The 23,363-nt window shown below is 56.9% G+C and overlaps 1 protein-coding gene across 2 annotated transcripts in view; it reads right to left on the reverse strand.

The window, feature by feature from the left end:
- Positions 1-23,363, reverse strand: part of NSMCE4A (NSE4 homolog A, SMC5-SMC6 complex component) — a 55,260-nt gene that overhangs the window by 2,547 nt on the left and 29,350 nt on the right. The window contains exons 4-9 of one of the 2 annotated variants that reach the window (XM_029610561.1): positions 22,254-22,405; positions 21,833-21,932; positions 21,500-21,590; positions 21,193-21,287; positions 21,053-21,101; positions 12,663-12,692 (exon numbers count right to left, since the gene is read on the reverse strand). In XM_029610561.1, coding sequence (XP_029466421.1) covers positions 12,663-12,692; positions 21,053-21,101; positions 21,193-21,287; positions 21,500-21,590; positions 21,833-21,932; positions 22,254-22,405 — 517 coding nt within the window. Of the gene's footprint in view, positions 1-12,600; positions 12,693-21,052; positions 21,102-21,192; positions 21,288-21,499; positions 21,591-21,832; positions 21,933-22,253; positions 22,406-23,363 lie in introns of both variants that reach the window. The other variant, XM_029610560.1, reaches the window with a different exon arrangement.

Here is a 23,363-nt window from a genome sequence, read left to right on the forward strand (position 1 = left end):
ATCCCAGCAGAGATAGCACAGCCTCCGTCCAATCACCCAGATCCCAGCAGAGATATCACAGTCAGTCCCTCGCACAGCCTCCGTCCAATCACCCAGATCCCAGCAGAGATAGCACAGTCACTCCCTCTCACAGCCTCCACCCAATCACCCAGATCCCAGCAGAGATAGCACAGTCACTCCCTCTCACAGCCTCCACCCAATCACCCAGATCCCAGCAGAGATAGCACAGTCACTCCCTCTCACAGCCTCCACCCAATCACCCAGATCCCAGCAGAGATAGCACAGTCACTCCCTCGCACAGCCTCCGTCCAATCACCCAGATCCCAGCAGAGATAGCACAGCCTCCGTCCAATCACCCAGATCCCAGCAGAGATATCACAGTCAGTCCCTCGCACAGCCTCCGTCCAATCACCCAGATCCCAGCAGAGATAGCACAGTCACTCCCTCTCACAGCCTCCACCCAATCACCCAGATCCCAGCAGAGATAGCACAGTCACTCCCTCGCACAGCCTCCACCCAATCACCCAGATCCCAGCAGAGATAGCACAGCCTCCGTCCAATCACCCAGATCCCAGCAGAGATATCACAGTCAGTCCCTCGCACAGCCTCCGTCCAATCACCCAGATCCCAGCAGAGATAGCACAGTCACTCCCTCTCACAGCCTCCACCCAATCACCCAGATCCCAGCAGAGATAGCACAGTCACTCCCTCTCACAGCCTCCACCCAATCACCCAGATCCCAGCAGAGATAGCACAGTCACTCCCTCGCACAGCCTCCGTCCAATCACCCAGATCTCAGCAGGGATAGCACAGTCACTCCCTCGCACAGCCTCCGTCCAATCACCCAGATCCCAGCAGGGATAGCACAGTCACTCCCTCGCACAGCCTCCACCCAATCACCCAGATCCCAGCAGAGATAGCACAGTCACTCCCTCGCACAGCCTCCGTCCAATCACCCAGATCCCAGCAGAGATAGTACAGTCACTCCCCTCGCACAGCCTCCACCAATCACCCAGATCCCTGCAGGGTCAGCACAGTCAATCCCCTCGCACAGCCTCCACCAATCACCCAGATCTCAGCAGAGATAGCACAGTCACTCCCTCGCACAGCCTCCACCAATCACCCAGATCCCAGCAGAGATAGCACAGTCACTCCCTCGCACAGCCTCCGTCCAATCACCCAGATCCCTGCAGGGTCAGCACAGTCAATCCCCTCGCACAGCCTCCACCAATCACCCAGATCTCAGCAGGGATAGCACAGTCACTCCCTCGCACAGCCTCCGTCCAATCACCCAGATCCCAGCAGAGATAGCACAGTCACTCCCTCGCACAGCCTCCGTCCAATCACCCAGATCCCTGCAGGGTCAGCACAGTCAATCCCCTCGCACAGCCTCCGTCCAATCACCCAGATCTCAGCAGGGATAGCACAGTCACTCCCTCGCACAGCCTCCGTCCAATCACCCAGATCCCAGCAGGGATAGCACAGTCACTCCCTCGCACAGCCTCCACCCAATCACCCAGATCCCAGCAGAGATAGCACAGTCACTCCCTCGCACAGCCTCCGTCCAATCACCCAGATCCCAGCAGAGATAGCACAGTCACTCCCTCGCACAGCCTCCACCAATCACCCAGATCCCAGCAGAGATAGCACAGTCACTCCCTCGCACAGCCTCCGTCCAATCACCCAGATCCCAGCAGAGATAGCACAGTCACTCCCTCTCACAGCCTCCAACAATCACCCAGATCCCAGCAGGGATAGCACAGTCACTCCCTCGCACAGCCTCCAACAATCACCCAGATCCCAGCAGAGATAGCACAGTCACTCCCTCGCACAGCCTCCACCCAATCACCCAGATCCCAGCAGGGATAGCACAGTCACTCCCTCTCACAGCCTCCGTCCAATCACCCAGATCCCAGCAGAGATAGCACAGTCACTCCCTCTCACAGCCTCCACCCAATCACCCAGATCCCAGCAGGGATAGCACAGTCACTCCCTCGCACAGCCTCCACCCAATCACCCAGATCCCAGCAGAGATAGCACAGTCACTCCCTCTCACAGCCTCCACCCAATCACCCAGATCCCAGCAGAGATAGCACAGTCACTCCCTCGCCCAGCCTCCATCCAATCACCCAGATCCCAGCAGGGATAGCACAGTCACTCCCTCTCACAGCCTCCACCCAATCACCCAGATCCCAGCAGAGATAGCACAGTCACTCCCCTCGCACAGCCTCCACCCAATCACCCAGATCCCAGCAGAGATAGCACAGCCTCCGTCCAATCACCCAGATCCCAGCAGAGATAGCACAGTCACTCCCTCTCACAGCCTCCACCCAATCACCCAGATCCCAGCAGGGATAGCACAGTCACTCCCTCTCACAGCCTCCACCCAATCACCCAGATCCCAGCAGAGATAGCACAGTCACTCCCTCTCACAGCCTCCACCCAATCACCCAGATCCCAGCAGAGATAGCACAGTCACTCCCTCTCACAGCCTCCACCCAATCACCCAGATCCCAGCAGAGATAGCACAGTCACTCCCTCTCACAGCCTCCACCCAATCACCCAGATCCCAGCAGGGATAGCACAGTCACTCCCTCTCACAGCCTCCGTCCAATCACCCAGATCCCAGCAGAGATAGCACAGTCACTCCCTCTCACAGCCTCCACCCAATCACCCAGATCCCAGCAGGGATAGCACAGTCACTCCCTCTCACAGCCTCCACCCAATCACCCAGATCCCAGCAGGGATAGCACAGTCACTCCCCTCGCACAGCCTCCACCCAATCACCCAGATCCCAGCAGAGATAGCACAGTCACTCCCTCTCACAGCCTCCACCCAATCACCCAGATCCCAGCAGAGATAGCACAGTCACTCCCTCTCACAGCCTCCACCCAATCACCCAGATCCCAGCAGAGATAGCACAGTCACTCCCTCTCACAGCCTCCAACAATCACCCAGATCCCAGCAGAGATAGCACAGTCACTCCCTCGCACAGCCTCCGTCCAATCACCCAGATCCCAGCAGAGATAGCACAGTCACTCCCTCGCACAGCCTCCGTCCAATCACCCAGATCCCAGCAGAGATAGCACAGTCACTCCCCTCGCACAGCCTCCACCCAATCACCCAGATCCCAGCAGAGATAGTACAGTCACTCCCTCGCACAGCCTCCACCAATCACCCAGATCCCAGCAGAGATAGCACAGTCACTCCCTCGCACAGCCTCCGTCCAATCACCCAGATCCCAGCAGGGATAGCACAGTCACTCCCTCTCACAGCCTCCACCCAATCACCCAGATCCCAGCAGAGATAGCACAGTCACTCCCCTCGCACAGCCTCCACCCAATCACCCAGATCCCAGCAGAGATAGCACAGTCACTCCCTCGCACAGCCTCCACCCAATCACCCAGATCCCAGCAGAGATAGCACAGTCACTCCCCTCGCACAGCCTCCACCCAATCACCCAGATCCCAGCAGAGATAGCACAGTCACTCCCCTCGCACAGCCTCGGTCCAATCACCCAGATCCCAGCAGAGATAGCACAGTCACTCCCTCTCACAGCCTCCACCCAATCACCCAGATCCCAGCAGAGATAGCACAGTCACTCCCTCTCACAGCCTCCACCCAATCACCCAGATCCCAGCAGAGATAGCACAGTCACTCCCCTCGCACAGCCTCCACCCAATCACCCAGATCCCAGCAGAGATAGCACAGTCACTCCCTCGCACAGCCTCCGTCCAATCACCCAGATCCCAGCAGGGATAGCACAGCCTCCGTCCAATCACCCAGATCCCAGCAGAGATAGCACAGTCACTCCCTCGCACAGCCTCCATCCAATCACCCAGATCCCAGCAGAGATAGCACAGTCACTCCCTCGCACAGCCTCCGTCCAATCACCCAGATCCCAGCAGAGATAGCACAGTCACTCCCTCGCACAGCCTCCACCCAATCACCCAGATCCCTGCAGGGTCAGCACAGTCAATCCCCTCGCACAGCCTCCGTCCAATCACCCAGATCTCAGCAGGGATAGCACAGTCACTCCCTCGCACAGCCTCCACCAATCACCCAGATCCCAGCAGAGATAGCACAGTCACTCCCTCGCACAGCCTCCGTCCAATCACCCAGATCCCAGCAGAGATAGCACAGTCACTCCCTCGCACAGCCTCCACCAATCACCCAGATCCCAGCAGAGATAGCACAGTCACTCCCCTCGCACAGCCTCCGCCCAATCACCCAGATCCCAGCAGAGATAGCACAGTCACTCCCTCGCACAGCCTCCGTCCAATCACCCAGATCCCAGCAGGGATAGCACAGCCTCCGTCCAATCACCCAGATCCCAGCAGAGATAGCACAGTCACTCCCTCGCACAGCCTCCACCCAATCACCCAGATCCCTGCAGGGTCAGCACAGTCAATCCCCTCGCACAGCCTCCGTCCAATCACCCAGATCTCAGCAGGGATAGCACAGTCACTCCCTCGCACAGCCTCCACCAATCACCCAGATCCCAGCAGAGATAGCACAGTCACTCCCTCGCACAGCCTCCGTCCAATCACCCAGATCCCAGCAGAGATAGCACAGTCACTCCCTCGCACAGCCTCCACCCAATCACCCAGATCCCAGCAGAGATAGCACAGTCACTCCCTCGCACAGCCTCCACCCAATCACCCAGATCCCAGCAGAGATAGCACAGTCACTCCCTCACACAGCCTCCACCAATCACCCAGATCCCAGCAGAGATAGCACAGTCACTCCCTCGCACAGCCTCCGCCCAATCACCCAGATCCCAGCAGGGATAGCACAGTCACTCCCTCTCACAGCCTCCACCAATCACCCAGATCCCAGCAGGGATAGCACAGTCACTCCCTCTCACAGCCTCCACCAATCACCCAGATCCCAGCAGGGATAGCACAGTCACTCCCTCGCACAGCCTCCGTCCAATCACCCAGATCCCAGCAGAGATAGCACAGTCACTCCCTCGCACAGCCTCCGTCCAATCACCCAGATCCCAGCAGAGATAGCACAGTCACTCCCTCTCACAGCCTCCGCCCAATCACCCAGATCCCAGCAGGGATAGCACAGTCACTCCCTCACACAGCCTCCACCAATCACCCAGATCCCAGCAGAGATAGCACAGTCACTCCCCTCGCACAGCCTCCGTCCAATCACCCAGATCCCAGCAGAGATAGCACAGTCACTCCCTCGCACAGCCTCCACCAATCACCCAGATCCCAGCAGAGATAGCACAGTCACTCCCTCGCACAGCCTCCACCCAATCACCCAGATCCCAGCAGGGATAGCACAGTCACTCCCCTCGCACAGCCTCCGTCCAATCACCCAGATCCCAGCAGAGATAGCACAGTCACTCCCTCGCACAGCCTCCGTCCAATCACCCAGATCCCAGCAGAGATAGCACAGTCACTCCCTCGCACAGCCTCCGTCCAATCACCCAGATCCCAGCAGGGATAGCACAGTCACTCCCTCGCACAGCCTCCGTCCAATCACCCAGATCCCAGCAGGGATAGCACAGTCACTCCCTCGCACAGCCTCCGCCCAATCACCCAGATCCCAGCAGGGATAGCACAGTCACTCCCTCTCACAGCCTCCGTCCAATCACCCAGATCCCAGCAGAGATAGCACAGTCACTCCCTCTCACAGCCTCCACCCAATCACCCAGATCCCAGCAGGGATAGCACAGTCACTCCCTCTCACAGCCTCCACCAATCACCCAGATCCCAGCAGGGATAGCACAGTCACTCCCTCGCACAGCCTCCACCCAATCACCCAGATCCCAGCAGGGATAGCACAGTCACTCCCTCGCACAGCCTCCACCCAATCACCCAGATCCCAGCAGGGATAGCACAGTCACTCCCCTCGCACAGCCTCCGTCCAATCACCCAGATCCCAGCAGGGATAGCACAGTCACTCCCTCTCACAGCCTCCACCCAATCACCCAGATCCCAGCAGAGATAGCACAGTCACTCCCCTCGCACAGCCTCCACCCAATCACCCAGATCCCAGCAGGGATAGCACAGTCACTCCCTCGCACAGCCTCCGTCCAATCACCCAGATCCCAGCAGGGATAGCACAGTCACTCCCTCTCACAGCCTCCGTCCAATCACCCAGATCCCAGCAGAGATAGCACAGTCACTCCCTCGCACAGCCTCCAACAATCACCCAGATCCCAGCAGGGATAGCACAGTCACTCCCTCGCACAGCCTCCGTCCAATCACCCAGATCCCAGCAGGGATAGCACAGTCACTCCCTCGCACAGCCTCCGCCCAATCACCCAGATCCCAGCAGGGATAGCACAGTCACTCCCTCTCACAGCCTCCGTCCAATCACCCAGATCCCAGCAGAGATAGCACAGTCACTCCCTCTCACAGCCTCCACCCAATCACCCAGATCCCAGCAGGGATAGCACAGTCACTCCCTCGCACAGCCTCCACCCAATCACCCAGATCCCAGCAGGGATAGCACAGTCACTCCCTCTCACAGCCTCCGCCCAATCACCCAGATCCCAGCAGGGATAGCACAGTCACTCCCTCGCACAGCCTCCGTCCAATCACCCAGATCCCAGCAGGGATAGCACAGTCACTCCCTCTCACAGCCTCCACCCAATCACCCAGATCCCAGCAGAGATAGCACAGTCACTCCCCTCGCACAGCCTCCACCCAATCACCCAGATCCCAGCAGGGATAGCACAGTCACTCCCTCGCACAGCCTCCGTCCAATCACCCAGATCCCAGCAGGGATAGCACAGTCACTCCCTCTCACAGCCTCCGTCCAATCACCCAGATCCCAGCAGAGATAGCACAGTCACTCCCTCGCACAGCCTCCAACAATCACCCAGATCCCAGCAGGGATAGCACAGTCACTCCCTCGCACAGCCTCCGCCCAATCACCCAGATCCCAGCAGGGATAGCACAGTCACTCCCTCGCACAGCCTCCGCCCAATCACCCAGATCCCAGCAGGGATAGCACAGTCACTCCCTCGCACAGCCTCCACCCAATCACCCAGATCCCAGCAGAGATAGCACAGTCACTATCTCTCACAGCCTCCACCAATCACCCAGATCCCAGCAGAGATAGCACAGTCACTCCCCTCGCACAGCCTCCACCCAATCACCCAGATCCCAGCAGGGATAGCACAGTCACTCCCTCTCACAGCCTCCACCAATCACCCAGATCCCAGCAGGGATAGCACAGTCACTCCCTCTCACAGCCTCCACCCAATCACCCAGATCCCAGCAGAGATAGCACAGTCACTCCCTCGCACAGCCTCCGTCCAATCACCCAGATCCCAGCAGAGATAGCACAGTCACTCCCTCGCACAGCCTCCACCCAATCACCCAGATCCCAGCAGGGATAGCACAGTCACTCCCTCGCACAGCCTCCACCAATCACCCAGATCCCAGCAGAGATAGCACAGTCACTCCCTCTCACAGCCTCCACCCAATCACCCAGATCCCAGCAGAGATAGCACAGTCACTCCCTCGCACAGCCTCCGTCCAATCACCCAGATCCCAGCAGGGATAGCACAGTCACTCCCTCTCACAGCCTCCGCCCAATCACCCAGATCCCAGCAGAGATAGCACAGTCACTCCCTCGCACAGCCTCCACCCAATCACCCAGATCCCAGCAGAGATAGCACAGTCACTCCCTCGCACAGCCTCCGTCCAATCACCCAGATCCCAGCAGGGATAGCACAGTCACTCCCTCTCACAGCCTCCGCCCAATCACCCAGATCCCAGCAGAGATAGCACAGTCACTCCCTCGCACAGCCTCCACCCAATCACCCAGATCCCAGCAGGGATAGCACAGTCACTCCCCTCGCACAGCCTCCACCAATCACCCAGATCCCAGCAGGGATAGCACAGTCACTCCCTCGCACAGCCTCCAACAATCACCCAGATCCCAGCAGGGATAGCACAGTCACTCCCTCTCACAGCCTCCACCCAATCACCCAGATCCCAGCAGAGATAGCACAGTCACTCCCTCTCACAGCCTCCGTCCAATCACCCAGATCCCAGCAGAGATAGCACAGTCACTCCCTCGCACAGCCTCCGCCCAATCACCCAGATCCCAGCAGGGATAGCACAGTCACTCCCTCGCACAGCCTCCACCCAATCACCCAGATCCCAGCAGGGATAGCACAGTCACTCCCCTCGCACAGCCTCCACCAATCACCCAGATCCCAGCAGGGATAGCACAGTCACTCCCTCGCACAGCCTCCAACAATCACCCAGATCCCAGCAGGGATAGCACAGTCACTCCCTCTCACAGCCTCCACCCAATCACCCAGATCCCAGCAGAGATAGCACAGTCACTCCCTCTCACAGCCTCCGTCCAATCACCCAGATCCCAGCAGAGATAGCACAGTCACTCCCTCGCACAGCCTCCGCCCAATCACCCAGATCCCAGCAGAGATAGCACAGTCACTCCCTCGCACAGCCTCCACCCAATCACCCAGATCCCAGCAGAGATAGCACAGTCACTCCCCTCGCACAGCCTCCGTCCAATCACCCAGATCCCAGCAGAGATAGCACAGTCACTCCCTCGCACAGCCTCCGCCCAATCACCCAGATCCCAGCAGAGATAGCACAGTCACTCCCTCGCACAGCCTCCACCCAATCACCCAGATCCCAGCAGAGATAGTACAGTCACTCCCTCGCACAGCCTCCGTCCAATCACCCAGATCCCAGCAGAGATAGCACAGTCACTCCCTCGCACAGCCTCCGTCCAATCACCCAGATCCCAGCAGAGATAGCACAGTCACTCCCTCGCACAGCCTCCGCCCAATCACCCAGATCCCAGCAGAGATAGCACAGTCACTCCCTCGCACAGCCTCCACCCAATCACCCAGATCCCAGCAGAGATAGTACAGTCACTCCCTCGCACAGCCTCCGCCCAATCACCCAGATCCCAGCAGAGATAGCACAGTCACTCCCTCGCACAGCCTCCGCCCAATCACCCAGATCCCAGCAGAGATAGCACAGTCACTCCCTCGCCCAGCCTCCACCAATCACCCAGATCCCAGCAGAGATAGCACAGTCACTCCCTCGCACAGCCTCCGCCCAATCACCCAGATCCCAGCAGAGATAGCACAGTCACTCCCTCGCACAGCCTCCACCCAATCACCCAGATCCCAGCAGGGATAGCACAGTCACTCCCTCGCACAGCCTCCACCCAATCACCCAGATCCCAGCAGGGATAGCACAGTCACTCCCTCTCACAGCCTCCACCAATCACCCAGATCCCAGCAGGGATAGCACAGTCACTCCCTCGCACAGCCTCCACCCAATCACCCAGATCCCAGCAGGGATAGCACAGTCACTCCCTCTCACAGCCTCCACCAATCACCCAGATCCCAGCAGAGATAGCACAGTCACTCCCTCTCACAGCCTCCACCCAATCACCCAGATCCCAGCAGAGATAGCACAGTCACTCCCTCTCACAGCCTCCGTCCAATCACCCAGATCCCAGCAGAGATAGCACAGTCACTCCCTCGCACAGCCTCCGTCCAATCACCCAGATCCCAGCAGAGATAGCACAGTCACTCCCTCGCACAGCCTCCGCCCAATCACCCAGATCCCAGCAGAGATAGCACAGTCACTCCCTCGCACAGCCTCCACCCAATCACCCAGATCCCAGCAGAGATAGCACAGTCACTCCCTCGCACAGCCTCCGCCCAATCACCCAGATCCCAGCAGAGATAGCACAGTCACTCCCTCGCACAGCCTCCACCCAATCACCCAGATCCCAGCAGGGATAGCACAGTCACTCCCTCGCACAGCCTCCACCCAATCACCCAGATCCCAGCAGGGATAGCACAGTCACTCCCTCGCACAGCCTCCGTCCAATCACCCAGATCCCAGCAGAGATAGCACAGTCACTCCCTCGCACAGCCTCCACCCAATCACCCAGATCCCAGCAGAGATAGCACAGTCACTCCCCTCGCACAGCCTCCACCCAATCACCCAGATCCCAGCAGAGATAGCACAGTCACTCCCTCTCACAGCCTCCACCCAATCACCCAGATCCCAGCAGAGATAGCACAGTCACTCCCTCGCACAGCCTCCGCCCAATCACCCAGATCCCAGCAGAGATAGCACAGTCACTCCCTCGCACAGCCTCCAACAATCACCCAGATCCCAGCAGAGATAGCACAGTCACTCCCTCGCACAGCCTCCAACAATCACCCAGATCCCAGCAGAGATAGCACAGTCACTCCCTCTCACAGCCTCCAACAATCACCCAGATCCCAGCAGGGATAGCACAGTCACTCCCTCTCACAGCCTCCAACAATCACCCAGATCCCAGCAGAGATAGCACAGTCACTCCCTCGCACAGCCTCCATCCAATCACCCAGATCCCAGCAGAGATAGCACAGTCACTCCCTCGCACAGCCTCCATCCAATCACCCAGATCCCAGCAGAGATAGCACAGTCACTCCCTCGCCCAGCCTCCACCCAATCACCCAGATCCCAGCAGAGATAGCACAGTCACTCCCTCGCACAGCCTCCGTCCAATCACCCAGATCCCAGCAGAGATAGCACAGTCACTCCCTCTCACAGCCTCCACCCAATCACCCAGATCCCAGCAGAGATAGCACAGTCACTCCCTCGCACAGCCTCCACCCAATCACCCAGATCCCAGCAGAGATAGCACAGTCACTCCCTCGCCCAGCCTCCACCAATCACCCAGATCCCAGCAGAGATAGCACAGTCACTCCCTCGCACAGCCTCCGTCCAATCACCCAGATCCCAGCAGAGATAGCACAGTCACTCCCTCTCACAGCCTCCACCCAATCACCCAGATCCCAGCAGAGATAGCACAGTCACTCCCTCGCACAGCCTCCACCAATCACCCAGATCCCAGCAGAGATAGCACAGTCACTCCCTCGCACAGCCTCCGCCCCAATCACCCAGATCCCAGCAGAGATAGCACAGTCACTCCCTCGCCCAGCCTCCGTCCAATCACCCAGATCCCAGCAGAGATAGCACAGTCACTCCCTCGCACAGCCTCCGTCCAATCACCCAGATCCCAGCAGAGATAGCACAGTCACTCCCCTCGCACAGCCTCCGCCCAATCACCCAGATCCCAGCAGAGATAGCACAGTCACTCCCTCGCACAGCCTCCGTCCAATCACCCAGATCCCAGCAGGGATAGCACAGTCACTCCCCTCGCACAACCTCCATCCAATCACCCAGATCCCAGCAGAGATAGCACAGTCACTCCCTCGCACAGCCTCCGCCCAATCACCCAGATCCCAGCAGAGATAGCACAGTCACTCCCTCGCACAGCCTCCACCAATCACCCAGATCCCAGCAGAGATAGCACAGTCACTCCCTCTCACAGCCTCCACCAATCACCCAGATCCCAGCAGAGATAGCACAGTCACTCCCTCGCACAGCCTCCGCCCAATCACCCAGATCCCAGCAGAGATAGCACAGTCACTCCCTCGCACAGCCTCCGCCCAATCACCCAGATCCCAGCAGAGATAGCACAGTCACTCCCTCGCACAGCCTCCGCCCAATCACCCAGATCCCAGCAGGGATAGCACAGTCACTCCCTCTCACAGCCTCCACCCAATCACCCAGATCCCAGCAGAGATAGCACAGTCACTCCCTCGCACAGCCTCCGTCCAATCACCCAGATCCCAGCAGGGATAGCACAGTCACTCCCTCGCACAGCCTCCGTCCAATCACCCAGATCCCAGCAGAGCTAGGACAGTCACTCCCTCTCACAGCCTCCACCCAATCACCCAGATCCCAGCAGAGCTAGGACAGTCACTCCCTCTCACAGCCTCCGTCCAATCACCCAGATCCCAGCAGAGCTAGGACAGTCACTCCCTCGCACAGCCTCCGTCCAATCACCCAGATCCCAGCAGAGATAGCACAGTCACTCCCTCGCACAGCCTCCGTCCAATCACCCAGATCCCAGCAGGGATAGCACAGTCACTCCCTCTCACAGCCTCCACCCAATCACCCAGATCCCAGCAGAGATAGCACAGTCACTCCCTCGCACAGCCTCCGTCCAATCACCCAGATCCCAGCAGGGATAGCACAGTCACTCCCCTCGCACAGCCTCCACCCAATCACCCAGATCCCAGCAGAGATAGCACAGTCACTCCCTCTCACAGCCTCCACCCAATCACCCAGATCCCAGCAGAGATAGCACAGTCACTCCCTCTCACAGCCTCCACCCAATCACCCAGATCCCAGCAGAGATAGCACAGTCACTCCCTCGCACAGCCTCCACCCAATCACCCAGATCCCAGCAGAGATAGCACAGTCACTCCCTCGCCCAGCCTCCACCAATCACCCAGATCCCAGCAGAGATAGCACAGTCACTCCCTCGCACAGCCTCCGTCCAATCACCCAGATCCCAGCAGAGATAGCACAGTCACTCCCCTCGCACAGCCTCCACCCAATCACCCAGATCCCAGTCGGGTCAGCGCACACAATCCCTCCTATGCCCTCTGCCCACTCAGGCCGGATCTGCAGTCATGGTCAGCTCTTAACCCTTGCACACAGTTTGTCCAACCAGCCCAGGTCATCCAAATTCTTGCAACTGTCCTAGCATAGAAGCTGGAGCCTGCACCTTCCAGTCCTGCTGGCTGAGGGAAATGATGCCTTGGTTCCGTAAATGGTTCTCGCGCTCACCTCCTTGTCCTTCCTCATTCTCTACAGGCTCTGGAAGAAAAAACATCACAAAGGCTCAGGAAGTGTTTGAGGTGATTCTTTTACACCTCTGGCTCACATCTGACTGCATCACTATGTGCAATTCAATAGCACCTTCAAACACCTTCCCAACTATGCAGAGATTATGCTAATAGAGGGAACTGGGACTACACCTGGGAAGAACAGTACGCAAGCACTAAAACCACAACGGGCAGCGAGAGATTAGAAACGACATCCATTTCAAAAAGCAAGCCATTCTTCACTGCAACATCATGCAGGAAATATCAGGTAGTGAGTCGAGAGGCCAGGATCCTGCTGTCCCCGTACCATGCTGAGGAAACGTCACTACAGAGTGACACGAGAGGCCAGGATCCCGCTGTCCCCGTACCATGCTGAGGAAACGTCACTACAGAGTGACACGAGAGGCCAGGATCCCGCTGTCCCCGTACCATGCTGAGGAAACGTCACTACAGAGTGAGACGAGAGGCCAGGATCCCGCTGTCCCCGTATCATGCTGAGGAAACGTCACTACAGAGTGACACGAGAGGCCAGGATCCCGCTGTCCCCGTACCATGCTGAGGAAACGTCACTACAGAGTGACACGAGAGGCCAGGATCCCGCTGTCCCCGTACCATGCTGAGGAAACGTCACTACAGAGTGAGACGAGAGGCCAGGATCCCGCTGTCCCCGTACCATGCTGAGGAAACGTCACTACAGAGTGACACGAGAGGCCAGGATCCCGCCGTCCCCGTACCGTGCTGAGGAAACGTCACTACAGAGTGACACGAGAGGCCAGGATCCCGCTGTCCCCGTACCACGCTGAGGAAATGTCACTACAGAGTGACACGAGAGGCCAGGATCCCGCCGTCCCCGTACCATGCTGAGGAAACGTCACTACAGAGTGAGACAAGAGGCCAGGATCCCGCTGTCCCCGTACCATGCTGAGGAAACGTCACTACAGAGTGAGACGAGAGGCCAGGATCCCGCTGTCCCCGTACCATGCTGAGGAAACGTCACTACAGAGTGAGACGAGAGGCCAGGATCCCGCTGTCCCAGTACCATGCTGAGGAAACGTCACTACAGAGTGACACGAGAGGCCAGGATCCCGCCGTCCCCGTACCGTGCTGAGGAAACGTCACTACAGAGTGAGACGAGAGGCCAGGATCCTGCTATCCCCGTATCGTGCTGAGGAAACGTCACTACAGAGTGAGACGAGAGGCCAGGATCCCGCTGTCCCCGTACCGTGCTGAGGAAACGTCACTACAGAGTGACACGAGAGGCCAGGATCCCGCCGTCCCCGTACCGTGCTGAGGAAACGTCACTACAGAGTGACACGAGAGGCCAGGATCCCGCCGTCCCCGTACCATGCTGAGGAAACGTCACTACAGAGTGAGACGAGAGGCCAGGATCCCGCCGTCCCCGTACCGTGCTGAGGAAACGTCACTACAGAGTGAGACGAGAGGCCAGGATCCCGCCGTCCCCGTACCGTGCTGAGGAAACGTCACTACAGAGTGAGACGAGAGGCCAGGATCCCGCTGTCCCAGTACCATGCTGAGGAAACGTCACTACAGAGTGACACGAGAGGCCAGGATCCCGCCGTCCCCGTACCGTGCTGAGGAAACGTCACTACAGAGTGAGACGAGAGGCCAGGATCCCGCCGTCCCCGTACCGTGCTGAGGAAACGTCACTACAGAGTGACACGAGAGGCCAGGATCCCGCCGTCCCCGTACCGTGCTGAGGAAACGTCACTACAGAGTGACACGAGAGGCCAGGATCCCGCCGTCCCCGTACCATGCTGAGGAAACGTCACTACAGAGTGAGACGAGAGGCCAGGATCCCGCCGTCCCCGTACCGTGCTGAGGAAACGTCACTACAGAGTGAGACGAGAGGCCAGGATCCCGCTGTCCCAGTACCGTGCTGAGGAAACGTCACTACAGAGTGAGACGAGAGGCCAGGATCCCGCTGTCCCCGTACCATGCTGAGGAAACGTCACTACAGAGCGACACGAGAGGCCAGGATCCCGCTGTCCCCGTACCGTGCTGAGGAAACGTCACTACAGAGTGAGACGAGAGGCCATGATCCCGCTGTCCCCGTACCGTGCTGAGGAAACGTCACTACAGAGTGAGACGAGAGGCCAGGATCCCGCCGTCCCCGTACCATGCTGAGGAAACGTCACTACAGAGTGACACGAGAGGCCAGGATCCCACTGTCCCCGTACCATGCTGAGGAAACGTCACTACAGAGTGAGACGAGAGGCCAGGATCCCGCCGTCCCCGTACCATGCTGAGGAAACGTCACTACAGAGTGAGACGAGAGGCCAGGATCCCACTGTCCCAGTACCATGCTGAGGAAACGTCACTACAGAGTGAGACGAGAGGCCAGGATCCCGCCGTCCCCGTACCATGCTGAGGAAACGTCACTACAGAGTGAGACGAGAGGCCAGGATCCCGCCGTCCCCGTACCATGCTGAGGAAACGTCACTACAGAGTGAGACGAGAGGCCAGGATCCCGCCGTCCCCGTACCATGCTGAGGAAACGTCACTACAGAGTGACACGAGAGGCCAGGATCCCGCCGTCCCCGTACCATGCTGAGGAAACGTCACTACAGAGTGACACGAGAGGCCAGGATCCCGCCGTCCCCGTACCATGCTGAGGAAACGTCACTACAGAGTGACACGAGAGGCCAGGATCCCGCCGTCCCCGTACCATGCTGAGGAAACGTCACTACAGAGTGACACGAGAGGCCAGGATCCCGCCGTCCCAGTACCATGCTGAGGAAACGTCACTACAGAGTGACACGAGAGGCCAGGATCCCGCCGTCCCCGTACCATGCTGAGGAAACGTCACTACAGAGTGACACGAGAGGCCAGGATCCCGCCGTCCCCGTACCATGCTGAGGAAACGTCACTACAGAGTGACACGAGAGGCCAGGATCCCGCCGTCCCCGTACCATGCTGAGGAAACGTCACTACAGAGTGAGACGAGAGGCCAGGATCCCGCCATCCCCGTACCATGCTGAGGAAACGTCACTACAGAGTGAGACGAGAGGCCAGGATCCCACTGTCCCTGTAGCATGCCAAAGTCACAGCTGAGAACCAAAGGAAAATTAGTTCTTACCTGTTAACTTTCGTTCCTGTAGTACCACGGATCAGTTCAGACCATGGGTTGAGCCTTCTTTCCAGCAGGTGGAGACAGACCAAAACTGAAAGGGTATCCTATATGAGGACAAAGCCTACCCTGCAGCCCTTCAGTATAACATATGTCAAAGCAGAGAAGATAAACACCATGGAACAAGCAAGTAACAGAAGAACTCGAGCAAATAACAGGAGAACTCTGAAAATATTGAACAAGAGAAAAACAGTGGATGGATGAATGAATTAACTCCGTGCATGGACACTCTTGCATGAATGCCCACAATCATCACATGGATGCTTCCGGTGCTTCCAATGAAGGGACACATAGCATAAGGATCTTCGAGCGGACAGGAAGATAGAAAGGGAAGGGCGTCTGGACTGATCCTTGGTACTACAGGAACAAAAATTAACAGGTAAGAACTAATTTTCCTTTCCCTGTACGTACCCGGATCAGTCCAGACCATGGGATGTACCAAAGCTTCCCTAGACAGGTTGGGACCTTGACAGGTCCCCTCGAAGTACCTGCCACCCAAAAGAGCCAAAAACTGGCACCTGAACATCAAGGCGGTAATGTCGAGCAAAAGTATGCAGGGACTTCCAAGTAGCTGCCCTGCATATCTCCTGCGGGGAGACCGACTGGCTCTCCGCCCAGGAAGCAGCCTGAGAACGCAAGGAATGAGCCTTAAGGCCATCTGGGACCGGACGTCCCTGACAGATGTAAGCCGAAGAGATTGCTTCCTTCAACCAGCAAGATATCGTAGTCTTAGAGGCCTGATTGCCCCTGTTGGAGCCACTCCATAAGACAAAAAGACGATCCGACACTCGAAAGTCATTAGTGACCTCCAGATAACGCATGAGAGCACGTTTCACATCCAGACGATGTAGGTCATCCCTGCCAGGGCTTGCAATGTCCGCAGGAGAGAACGCAGGTAGCTCCACCGACTGATTGACATGGAAGGAAGACACAACCTTCGGTAAGAATGGCGGGACAGTCTTAAGAGAGACCCCAGAATCCGAAAAACGTAAGAAGGGCTCGCGGCAAGACAACGCTTGGATCTCAGACACCCGTCTGGTGGAGCAAATAGAAACCAGAAATACCGTCTTGAGCGTGGAACGGCAAAGGAGCTCAATCGGAGCCTGACAGAGCACCCGAAGGACTAAGTTCAAACTCCACGAGGGACAAGTAGGACGCAACGGTGGCTTCAAATGTTTGACCCCTTTGAGGAACCGGACAATATCCGGATGAGACGCAACCGCGTAGCCGTCGAGGCTTCCCAAAAGAGAACCCAGAGCAGACACCTGAACACGGAGTGAGCCAAAAGAGAGACCTTTAGAGAGACCTCTTTGATGGAAAGAGGATGAGCGAGACTGGGGCCAACCGTGTTGTAACGCCCGCTTCCACGCAGGCCAGCTCGAAAACCTTCCAGACCCGGACATAGGCCAGGGAAGTAGAAGTTTTGCAGGCCTGCAAAATAGTGGAGATGACGTCCTCAGCATATCCCTTCCGCCTTAGCCATTCAAAAGCCAAGCCGCAAGACAGAAGCGATCCGCCTGGTCGAAAAATATGGGATCTTGACAGAGAAGGTGTTGAAGATGGCCTAGACGAAGAGGACTGTCCGACGCCAGGTTGACTAGATCCGCAAACCACAGTCTGCGAGGCCACTCGGGAGCTACTAGAATGACCGGGCCTCTGTGGAGCTCTATCCATCTGAGCACTTTCCCTATGAGGGGCCACGGAGGAAACACGTACAGCACAACGTCGCGCGGCCACGGAAGGACTAGGGCATCCACCCCTTCCGAGCAGTGTTCCCGCCAGCGGCTGAAGAACCGGGGAGCCTTGGCGTTGTTCAGAGTTGCCATCAAATCCAGGTGCGGTGGACCCCACCTGTCGATAATGAGGGCCATGGCAGAGGACAGCTCCCACTCGCCTGGGTCCAGGTGCTGACTCAAGAAGTCGGCTTGCACGTTCTCCTTGCCCGCTATGTGGGAGGCCGCGAGGCAGTCCAGGTGTTGCTCAGCCCACGCGAGAAGGCGACTTGCTTCGAGGGCCACCAGTCGACTTCTGGTGCCCTCTTGGCGATTGATGTACGCTACCGTGGTAGAATTGTCCGAGAACACCCGGACCGCCCGTCACTGAAGTAGTGGGAGAAATTCCTTGAGTGCTAGATGAACTGCCCGGGTCTCCAGGCGGTTGATGTGCCAGCGAGACTGGGCTGGGGACCAGTGCCCCTGCATGGTCCGAGACTGGTAAACCGCTCCCCAACCGGACAGGCTGGCATCCATCGTGACTACCATCCACTGCGGAGTCCGAAGGGACATTCCATGGAGGAGGTGCTTGAGAGAAAGCCACCATTGTAAGTAACTGATGGTAGAGTCTGAAAGCGGGAGCTGCATCTGAAACTGTTCTGATACCGGCTGCCAACATGCCAGCAAAGCTCTCTGTAACTGTTGCATATGTGCAAACGCCCAGGGGACCAGGTCGATCGTGGAAGCCATGGTCTCCAGGACCTGCAGATAATCCCATGCCGTCGGGAGAGGCATCAACTTGAAAGCTCTCGAGTCCGGTAGAAAGACCTTGCCGATGCGGGTATCGAAGCTAGCCCCCAGGAACTCCAAGACCTGGGACGGATGGAGATTGCTCTTGGAGAAGTTGACTATCCAACCTAGGGACGAGAGGAGAGCGAGTACGCAGTCCACTGCCTGGCGGTATAGAGTCCCTGACTTGGCCCGGATTAACCAATCATCCAAGTACGGGTGGACCAGGACACCGTCCTTCCGGAGGGCTGCCGCCACCACCACCTTGGTAAACGTGCGTGGTGCCGTGGCGAGACCGAAGGGCAGAGACTTGAACTGGAAATGCTGACCCAAGATGTGGAACCGGAGAAACCTCTGATGTTCGGGACGGATTGGTATATGCAGGTAGGCCTCCGTCAGATCGAGTGAGGCCAAGAATTCTCCGGGATGTATTGCCGCTATCACCGCCGGAAGGGTTTCCATCAGGAAATGGGGTACCTTGAGGGCTCAGTTGACCCTCTTGAGATCCAGGATGGGACGGAAGGAGTCGTCCTTCTTCGGGACCACGAAGTAGATTGAGTATTGGCAGGCGCCGCACTCCGCCACCGGAACCGGGCAGATGGCCCCCAGCCTCTGGAGTCTGATTATAGTCTGGGTCACCGCAGCCCGCCTCCGGTGGCCGCACGGAGAAACCATGTACAAGTTCGGGATGTCACGAGCAAACTTTAAAGCGTAGTCTTTGTCGATTGTTTCGAGGACCCACTGGTCCGATGTGATCTTGGCCCATTCCTCCAAAAACCGGGACAAACGACCACCTAAGTTGGGAACGGAGGGTAGTGGCATCTCGAAAGGGCCGACAGCCTCGAAAGGACTGGGGCCAGGACTGGGCCAGAGAAGAATTTCCCCTAGGGAAGGCACCCCTTGCTCTTGGATTATAGCAACGTTGGCCCCGGAAGCGAGTACGAGTAGGGAAGAAGGATCTAGCCTGTTTCGGATGGTCCTCAGGCAACTTATGGACCTTGTTCTCCCCCAGGGATTTAATAAGCTGGTCCAGATCTTCGCCAAAGAGCAACTTACCCTTAAAGGGGAGAGTTCCCAGCTGTGCCTTAGAAGACGAATCAGCCGCCCAGTGTCAGAGCCAGAGGAGCCGTCTGGCCGATACCGCCGAAGCCATCGCCTTCACCTGGAACAAGTCGTATAGGGCATCCGCCCCATAAGTTATGGCACCTTCCAACCTGTCAGCCTGCTCTGCCTCTGCAGACGGGAGGTCTTGGGTGCTGAGTAATTGTTGGACCCACCTAAGGCTTGCCCGCTGCATGAGACTGCTGCAGATGGATGCCCGAACACCCAAGGCCAGGATTTTAAAAATGCACTTGACATGGAATTTGAGCTTACGATCTTTGACATCTCTCAAGGCCGTAGCCCCCACGACCAGGATGGTGGTATTCTTAATGATCGCCGTCACAGGAGAGTCCACCTTAGGCATTTTCAATAATTCTAAACCCTCCTCCGGGAAGTTTTTCCATGGCCCGCCTCGGGGGCCTGCCATTCCCTGAGGAGCATTAATTTGTGCATGGGATGGAAGGGAAAGGAGCATGGCAGGGCCCTGACTCCCGCTAGGACCGGATCCGAAGAAGCTGGCATTGCTGCCGAAAACTCATCCACTGGGGGATAGTCAATCCCCAATTCCTGGGAGATGAAAGGGAGAAGAGGCTCCAATTCCTCCCTGTGGAAAAGATGGAGGACCCAGGAATCATCCCCCTCTGGGGGGGGGGCGTCAGCCGAATCTGGGTCCTGGTCCAGATCCTGGGCAGGTGGGGGAGCCGGTGAAGGAGATAGGGAGGGGGGACCCCCTGAACCACACAGACCCGGGTCACCCCCCTGCCCATCAGGAGCCGCAGGGAAGGGAGGGACAGAGAGCTGAGGGACCTTAACTGGAGGGGGCGGAGGGGGGTCCACTTCCTCCTGCAAACTTGCTAAGTAGGATTTGTGCAGCAAAAGCACAAATTCAGTGGAAAAACGGGTCCTAACGCCCCTGGGGGTTGGGGGTGTCTGGATCTGGGAGAGGAGAGTGTGCGGGGTTCAAATTGGGGAGGTGGGGGTGCACTGAAAAAAATTGGGTCTGGAGCTTCAGGGAGCTCCAAGAAAAACTGGAGAAAAACCCAACATGTCCGCCGTTCCCACGGTTTGACGGCCCGGGAACGGCGGGGGTAATCTTTTTTGGAGGCCTGGCCCGGGTCCCTGAGGGCAAATCCAGGAACAAACTTTTTTTTTTTTAATTAATAAGACAAATACTTGCTTGATCCAAACACGATAGACACACAGAAGGAAAGAAAGCCCAAAAGGGACAAGCAGAAGTGAACAGGGAACCACAGGGTGAGCTCTTCCACCTGCTGGAGACAGACGAATACTGAAGGGTTGCAGGCTAGGCTCTGTCCTCATGTAGGAAACCCTTTTCAGTTTTAGTCTGTCTCCACCTGCTGGAAAGGAGGCTCAACCCACGGTCTGGACTGATCCGGGTACGTGCAGGGAACAGTAGTACAAAAGATCTGCAAGTCCATTTAGAAAAGCACATCTTAGGCTTTAGTTTCTCTTAGTTCTGGAAAGAAACAGAAACCCCATAGAACTTGCATTCTTTGCCGTAACCTGCACTCCCAGGAGCCTTAGCTTTCAGCATGAACAGGTTTCCTCTCCTGCCACTGGCAGTGCAAGTCTCCAGCTTACCTATAACTGGGAGTCGGTCCTCATCCAGCTTTATTCTCGCAAAGCCGTCCTAGAGAAAAAGAAACACATTTCCCCTTCCTTAATATCTCAAGAACGAGTTCAATCACTTCCCTCAGAGAGGAGAGTTAGGTGAGCCTTACCCGTACAATAAAAGACACATGGAAGATATTCTCCACCGTGCGAGCGAAGGATCTGGGCTCAATCACAAAATCAAAGAAGGAGATCGGTGTGTTAGCTGCGGAAGAAAAAGGAGAAACGTCAAGACTGAGCAGACATCCGACTTGCCGTGAACTCTCTCCCCGTTCTGCCTCAACGCCTCTGCCCTCCACCCGGGGAGCTCGAGGCTCCTCTACAATCCCTCTCCCCTGCTCTCGTGTCCCCAAAAGCTGGACCCGGCCACTGACGTCAGCCTCCCTAACTGCGTGACTGCTGGGGGGGGGAGCTTACGGTCAGCCCTGAAGTACTCCTGCAGTAATCCCAATATCCGCTCCACTTCCTTCTCTGTGGCTTCCTGGTGAGACTCCTCCATCTTCTTCAGCTGAAAGCAGAGAAATTCAAAGCAGTGTTACAGCATCAGAGCTTCTGGGACAAGACACGGGCTTTGAACTGAGGCTCTCTCTTCCAGTTTTCCACTACTGCTGACTTTACCTGGCTTTGATGTTTCGGATCTTTGAAACTATTTGAACACAAGGACTGCTCCACACCCAGGCATGCGCACCCTGCCCAGATGATGTCTTAGCTATCACAGTCATTCCTCCCGCTCAGCCCTGCCCCCCTGACCTGTGCCGGCATAGCCCTGCGCTCCTCTGCCTTGGGATTCTGTCTCTGCCTCTCCAGACGCGGCTTTGGAACTGGAGGATCGGTCTTGAACGAGCCCAGCCTACAGCAAAGAGAGATCACAAATGCACCGTTTTGATGCATTAGAGGGAGAAGCAAACCTTCCTGGAGCCTCTGGCCGGATCGGCAGCTCAGAAAGATAATAAGTGCATAAATTCTAGCACAGAAGCAAAGCACGCTCCCTTCTTTGGGGAAGGAAATGCGCCCTCTGTCATCGATTTCCCCTCTCCTGTGGCAGGATGGAGGATCCCTGGTACATCCCAGGATACCTTTACTCCCTCCCCGCACATTCTTACCCCAACATCCGCCCCTTTTTCTTGCCCTCCCAGCGTGAAGCCCCCTCCCCTGGCACGGGGGCTCTTACATGTAATGGAACGTGGGGGCCCTCCTGAAGTACTTCTCTGCTTCGGTTCCCACTCGCTGCCAGGCGTCTCTGGGGAGGAAGCCATCGGCCATGCCATCCTCTTCACTGTCACTCCCTTCACCTTCCAAGCGATTCAGCCCCATGAACGTCAACTGCGCAGCACAAAAAAAACAAAAAAAGGAAAACCTCAGCAGTGCCCTGAGCACCGCACATCTGGCAGTCCTCAGCGGGGCGATGCCGGGCCACTGTCAGCGTCCCACAATGCAGTGCAGCAAGGCTCCCGGGGAGATACTGCACAACAGGAAAACTAAAGGCACAGCAAGCACTTCTTCAGTCATGAGCTGTTTCTTTTGTACATGGGAAAGCTTCTATCCAATGTGAAAAGCTATCCACCCATACCAATACATACCGTTTTCCTTTAATTGCTTCAAGCATATCAGTGTAATCAGTCATAACCTCCTTTCAAGTCTTTACTGCCATTATTCACATTCTCTGCAATTTTTTTTTTCAATACAAAAATTGATAAAATGGAAACACTGTACTCCCAAAACAAAAATAAAAACAAGTGAGAATAGTGGCTCTTACCTTAAACAGTGCTATTGGATCCAACTCACATTCATACAGGGGTGATAAAAAGAGGTCTCTTGACTGGGGGTCATATTAAGAAGGTCCAATACTACAAACAGGTGCTCATGTACTCATAAGTTTCTCAGTGGAGAAGCACAAGTCAATTTCAATTCTCAAAGCAAGACTGGGATAATGTTTTGTCAAACAGCTGCTTGAGGGCAGTGCTGTTAAAAGAAATTCTGTGCAGTTACCCCTATGTTTCTGTTAAGGGCAGTAACTGCCGCACCATGCAGGTTACCTCCATGTTTCTGTTAAGGGCAGTAACTGCCGCACCATGCAGGTCACCCCCATGTTTCTGTTAAGGGCAGTAACTGCCGCTCCGTGCAGGTTACCCCCATGTTTCTGTTAAGGGCAGTAACTGCCGCTCCGTGCAGGTTACCCCCATGTTTCTGTTAAGGGTAGTAACTGCCGCTCTGTGCAGGTTACCCCCATGTTTCTGTTAAGGGTAGTAACTGCCGCTCTGTGCAGGTTACACCCATGTTT

This window comes from Rhinatrema bivittatum, chromosome 7 (assembly GCF_901001135.1).
Source record: "Rhinatrema bivittatum chromosome 7, aRhiBiv1.1, whole genome shotgun sequence".
In the NCBI taxonomy this organism is placed as follows: Eukaryota; Metazoa; Chordata; class Amphibia; order Gymnophiona; family Rhinatrematidae; genus Rhinatrema; species Rhinatrema bivittatum.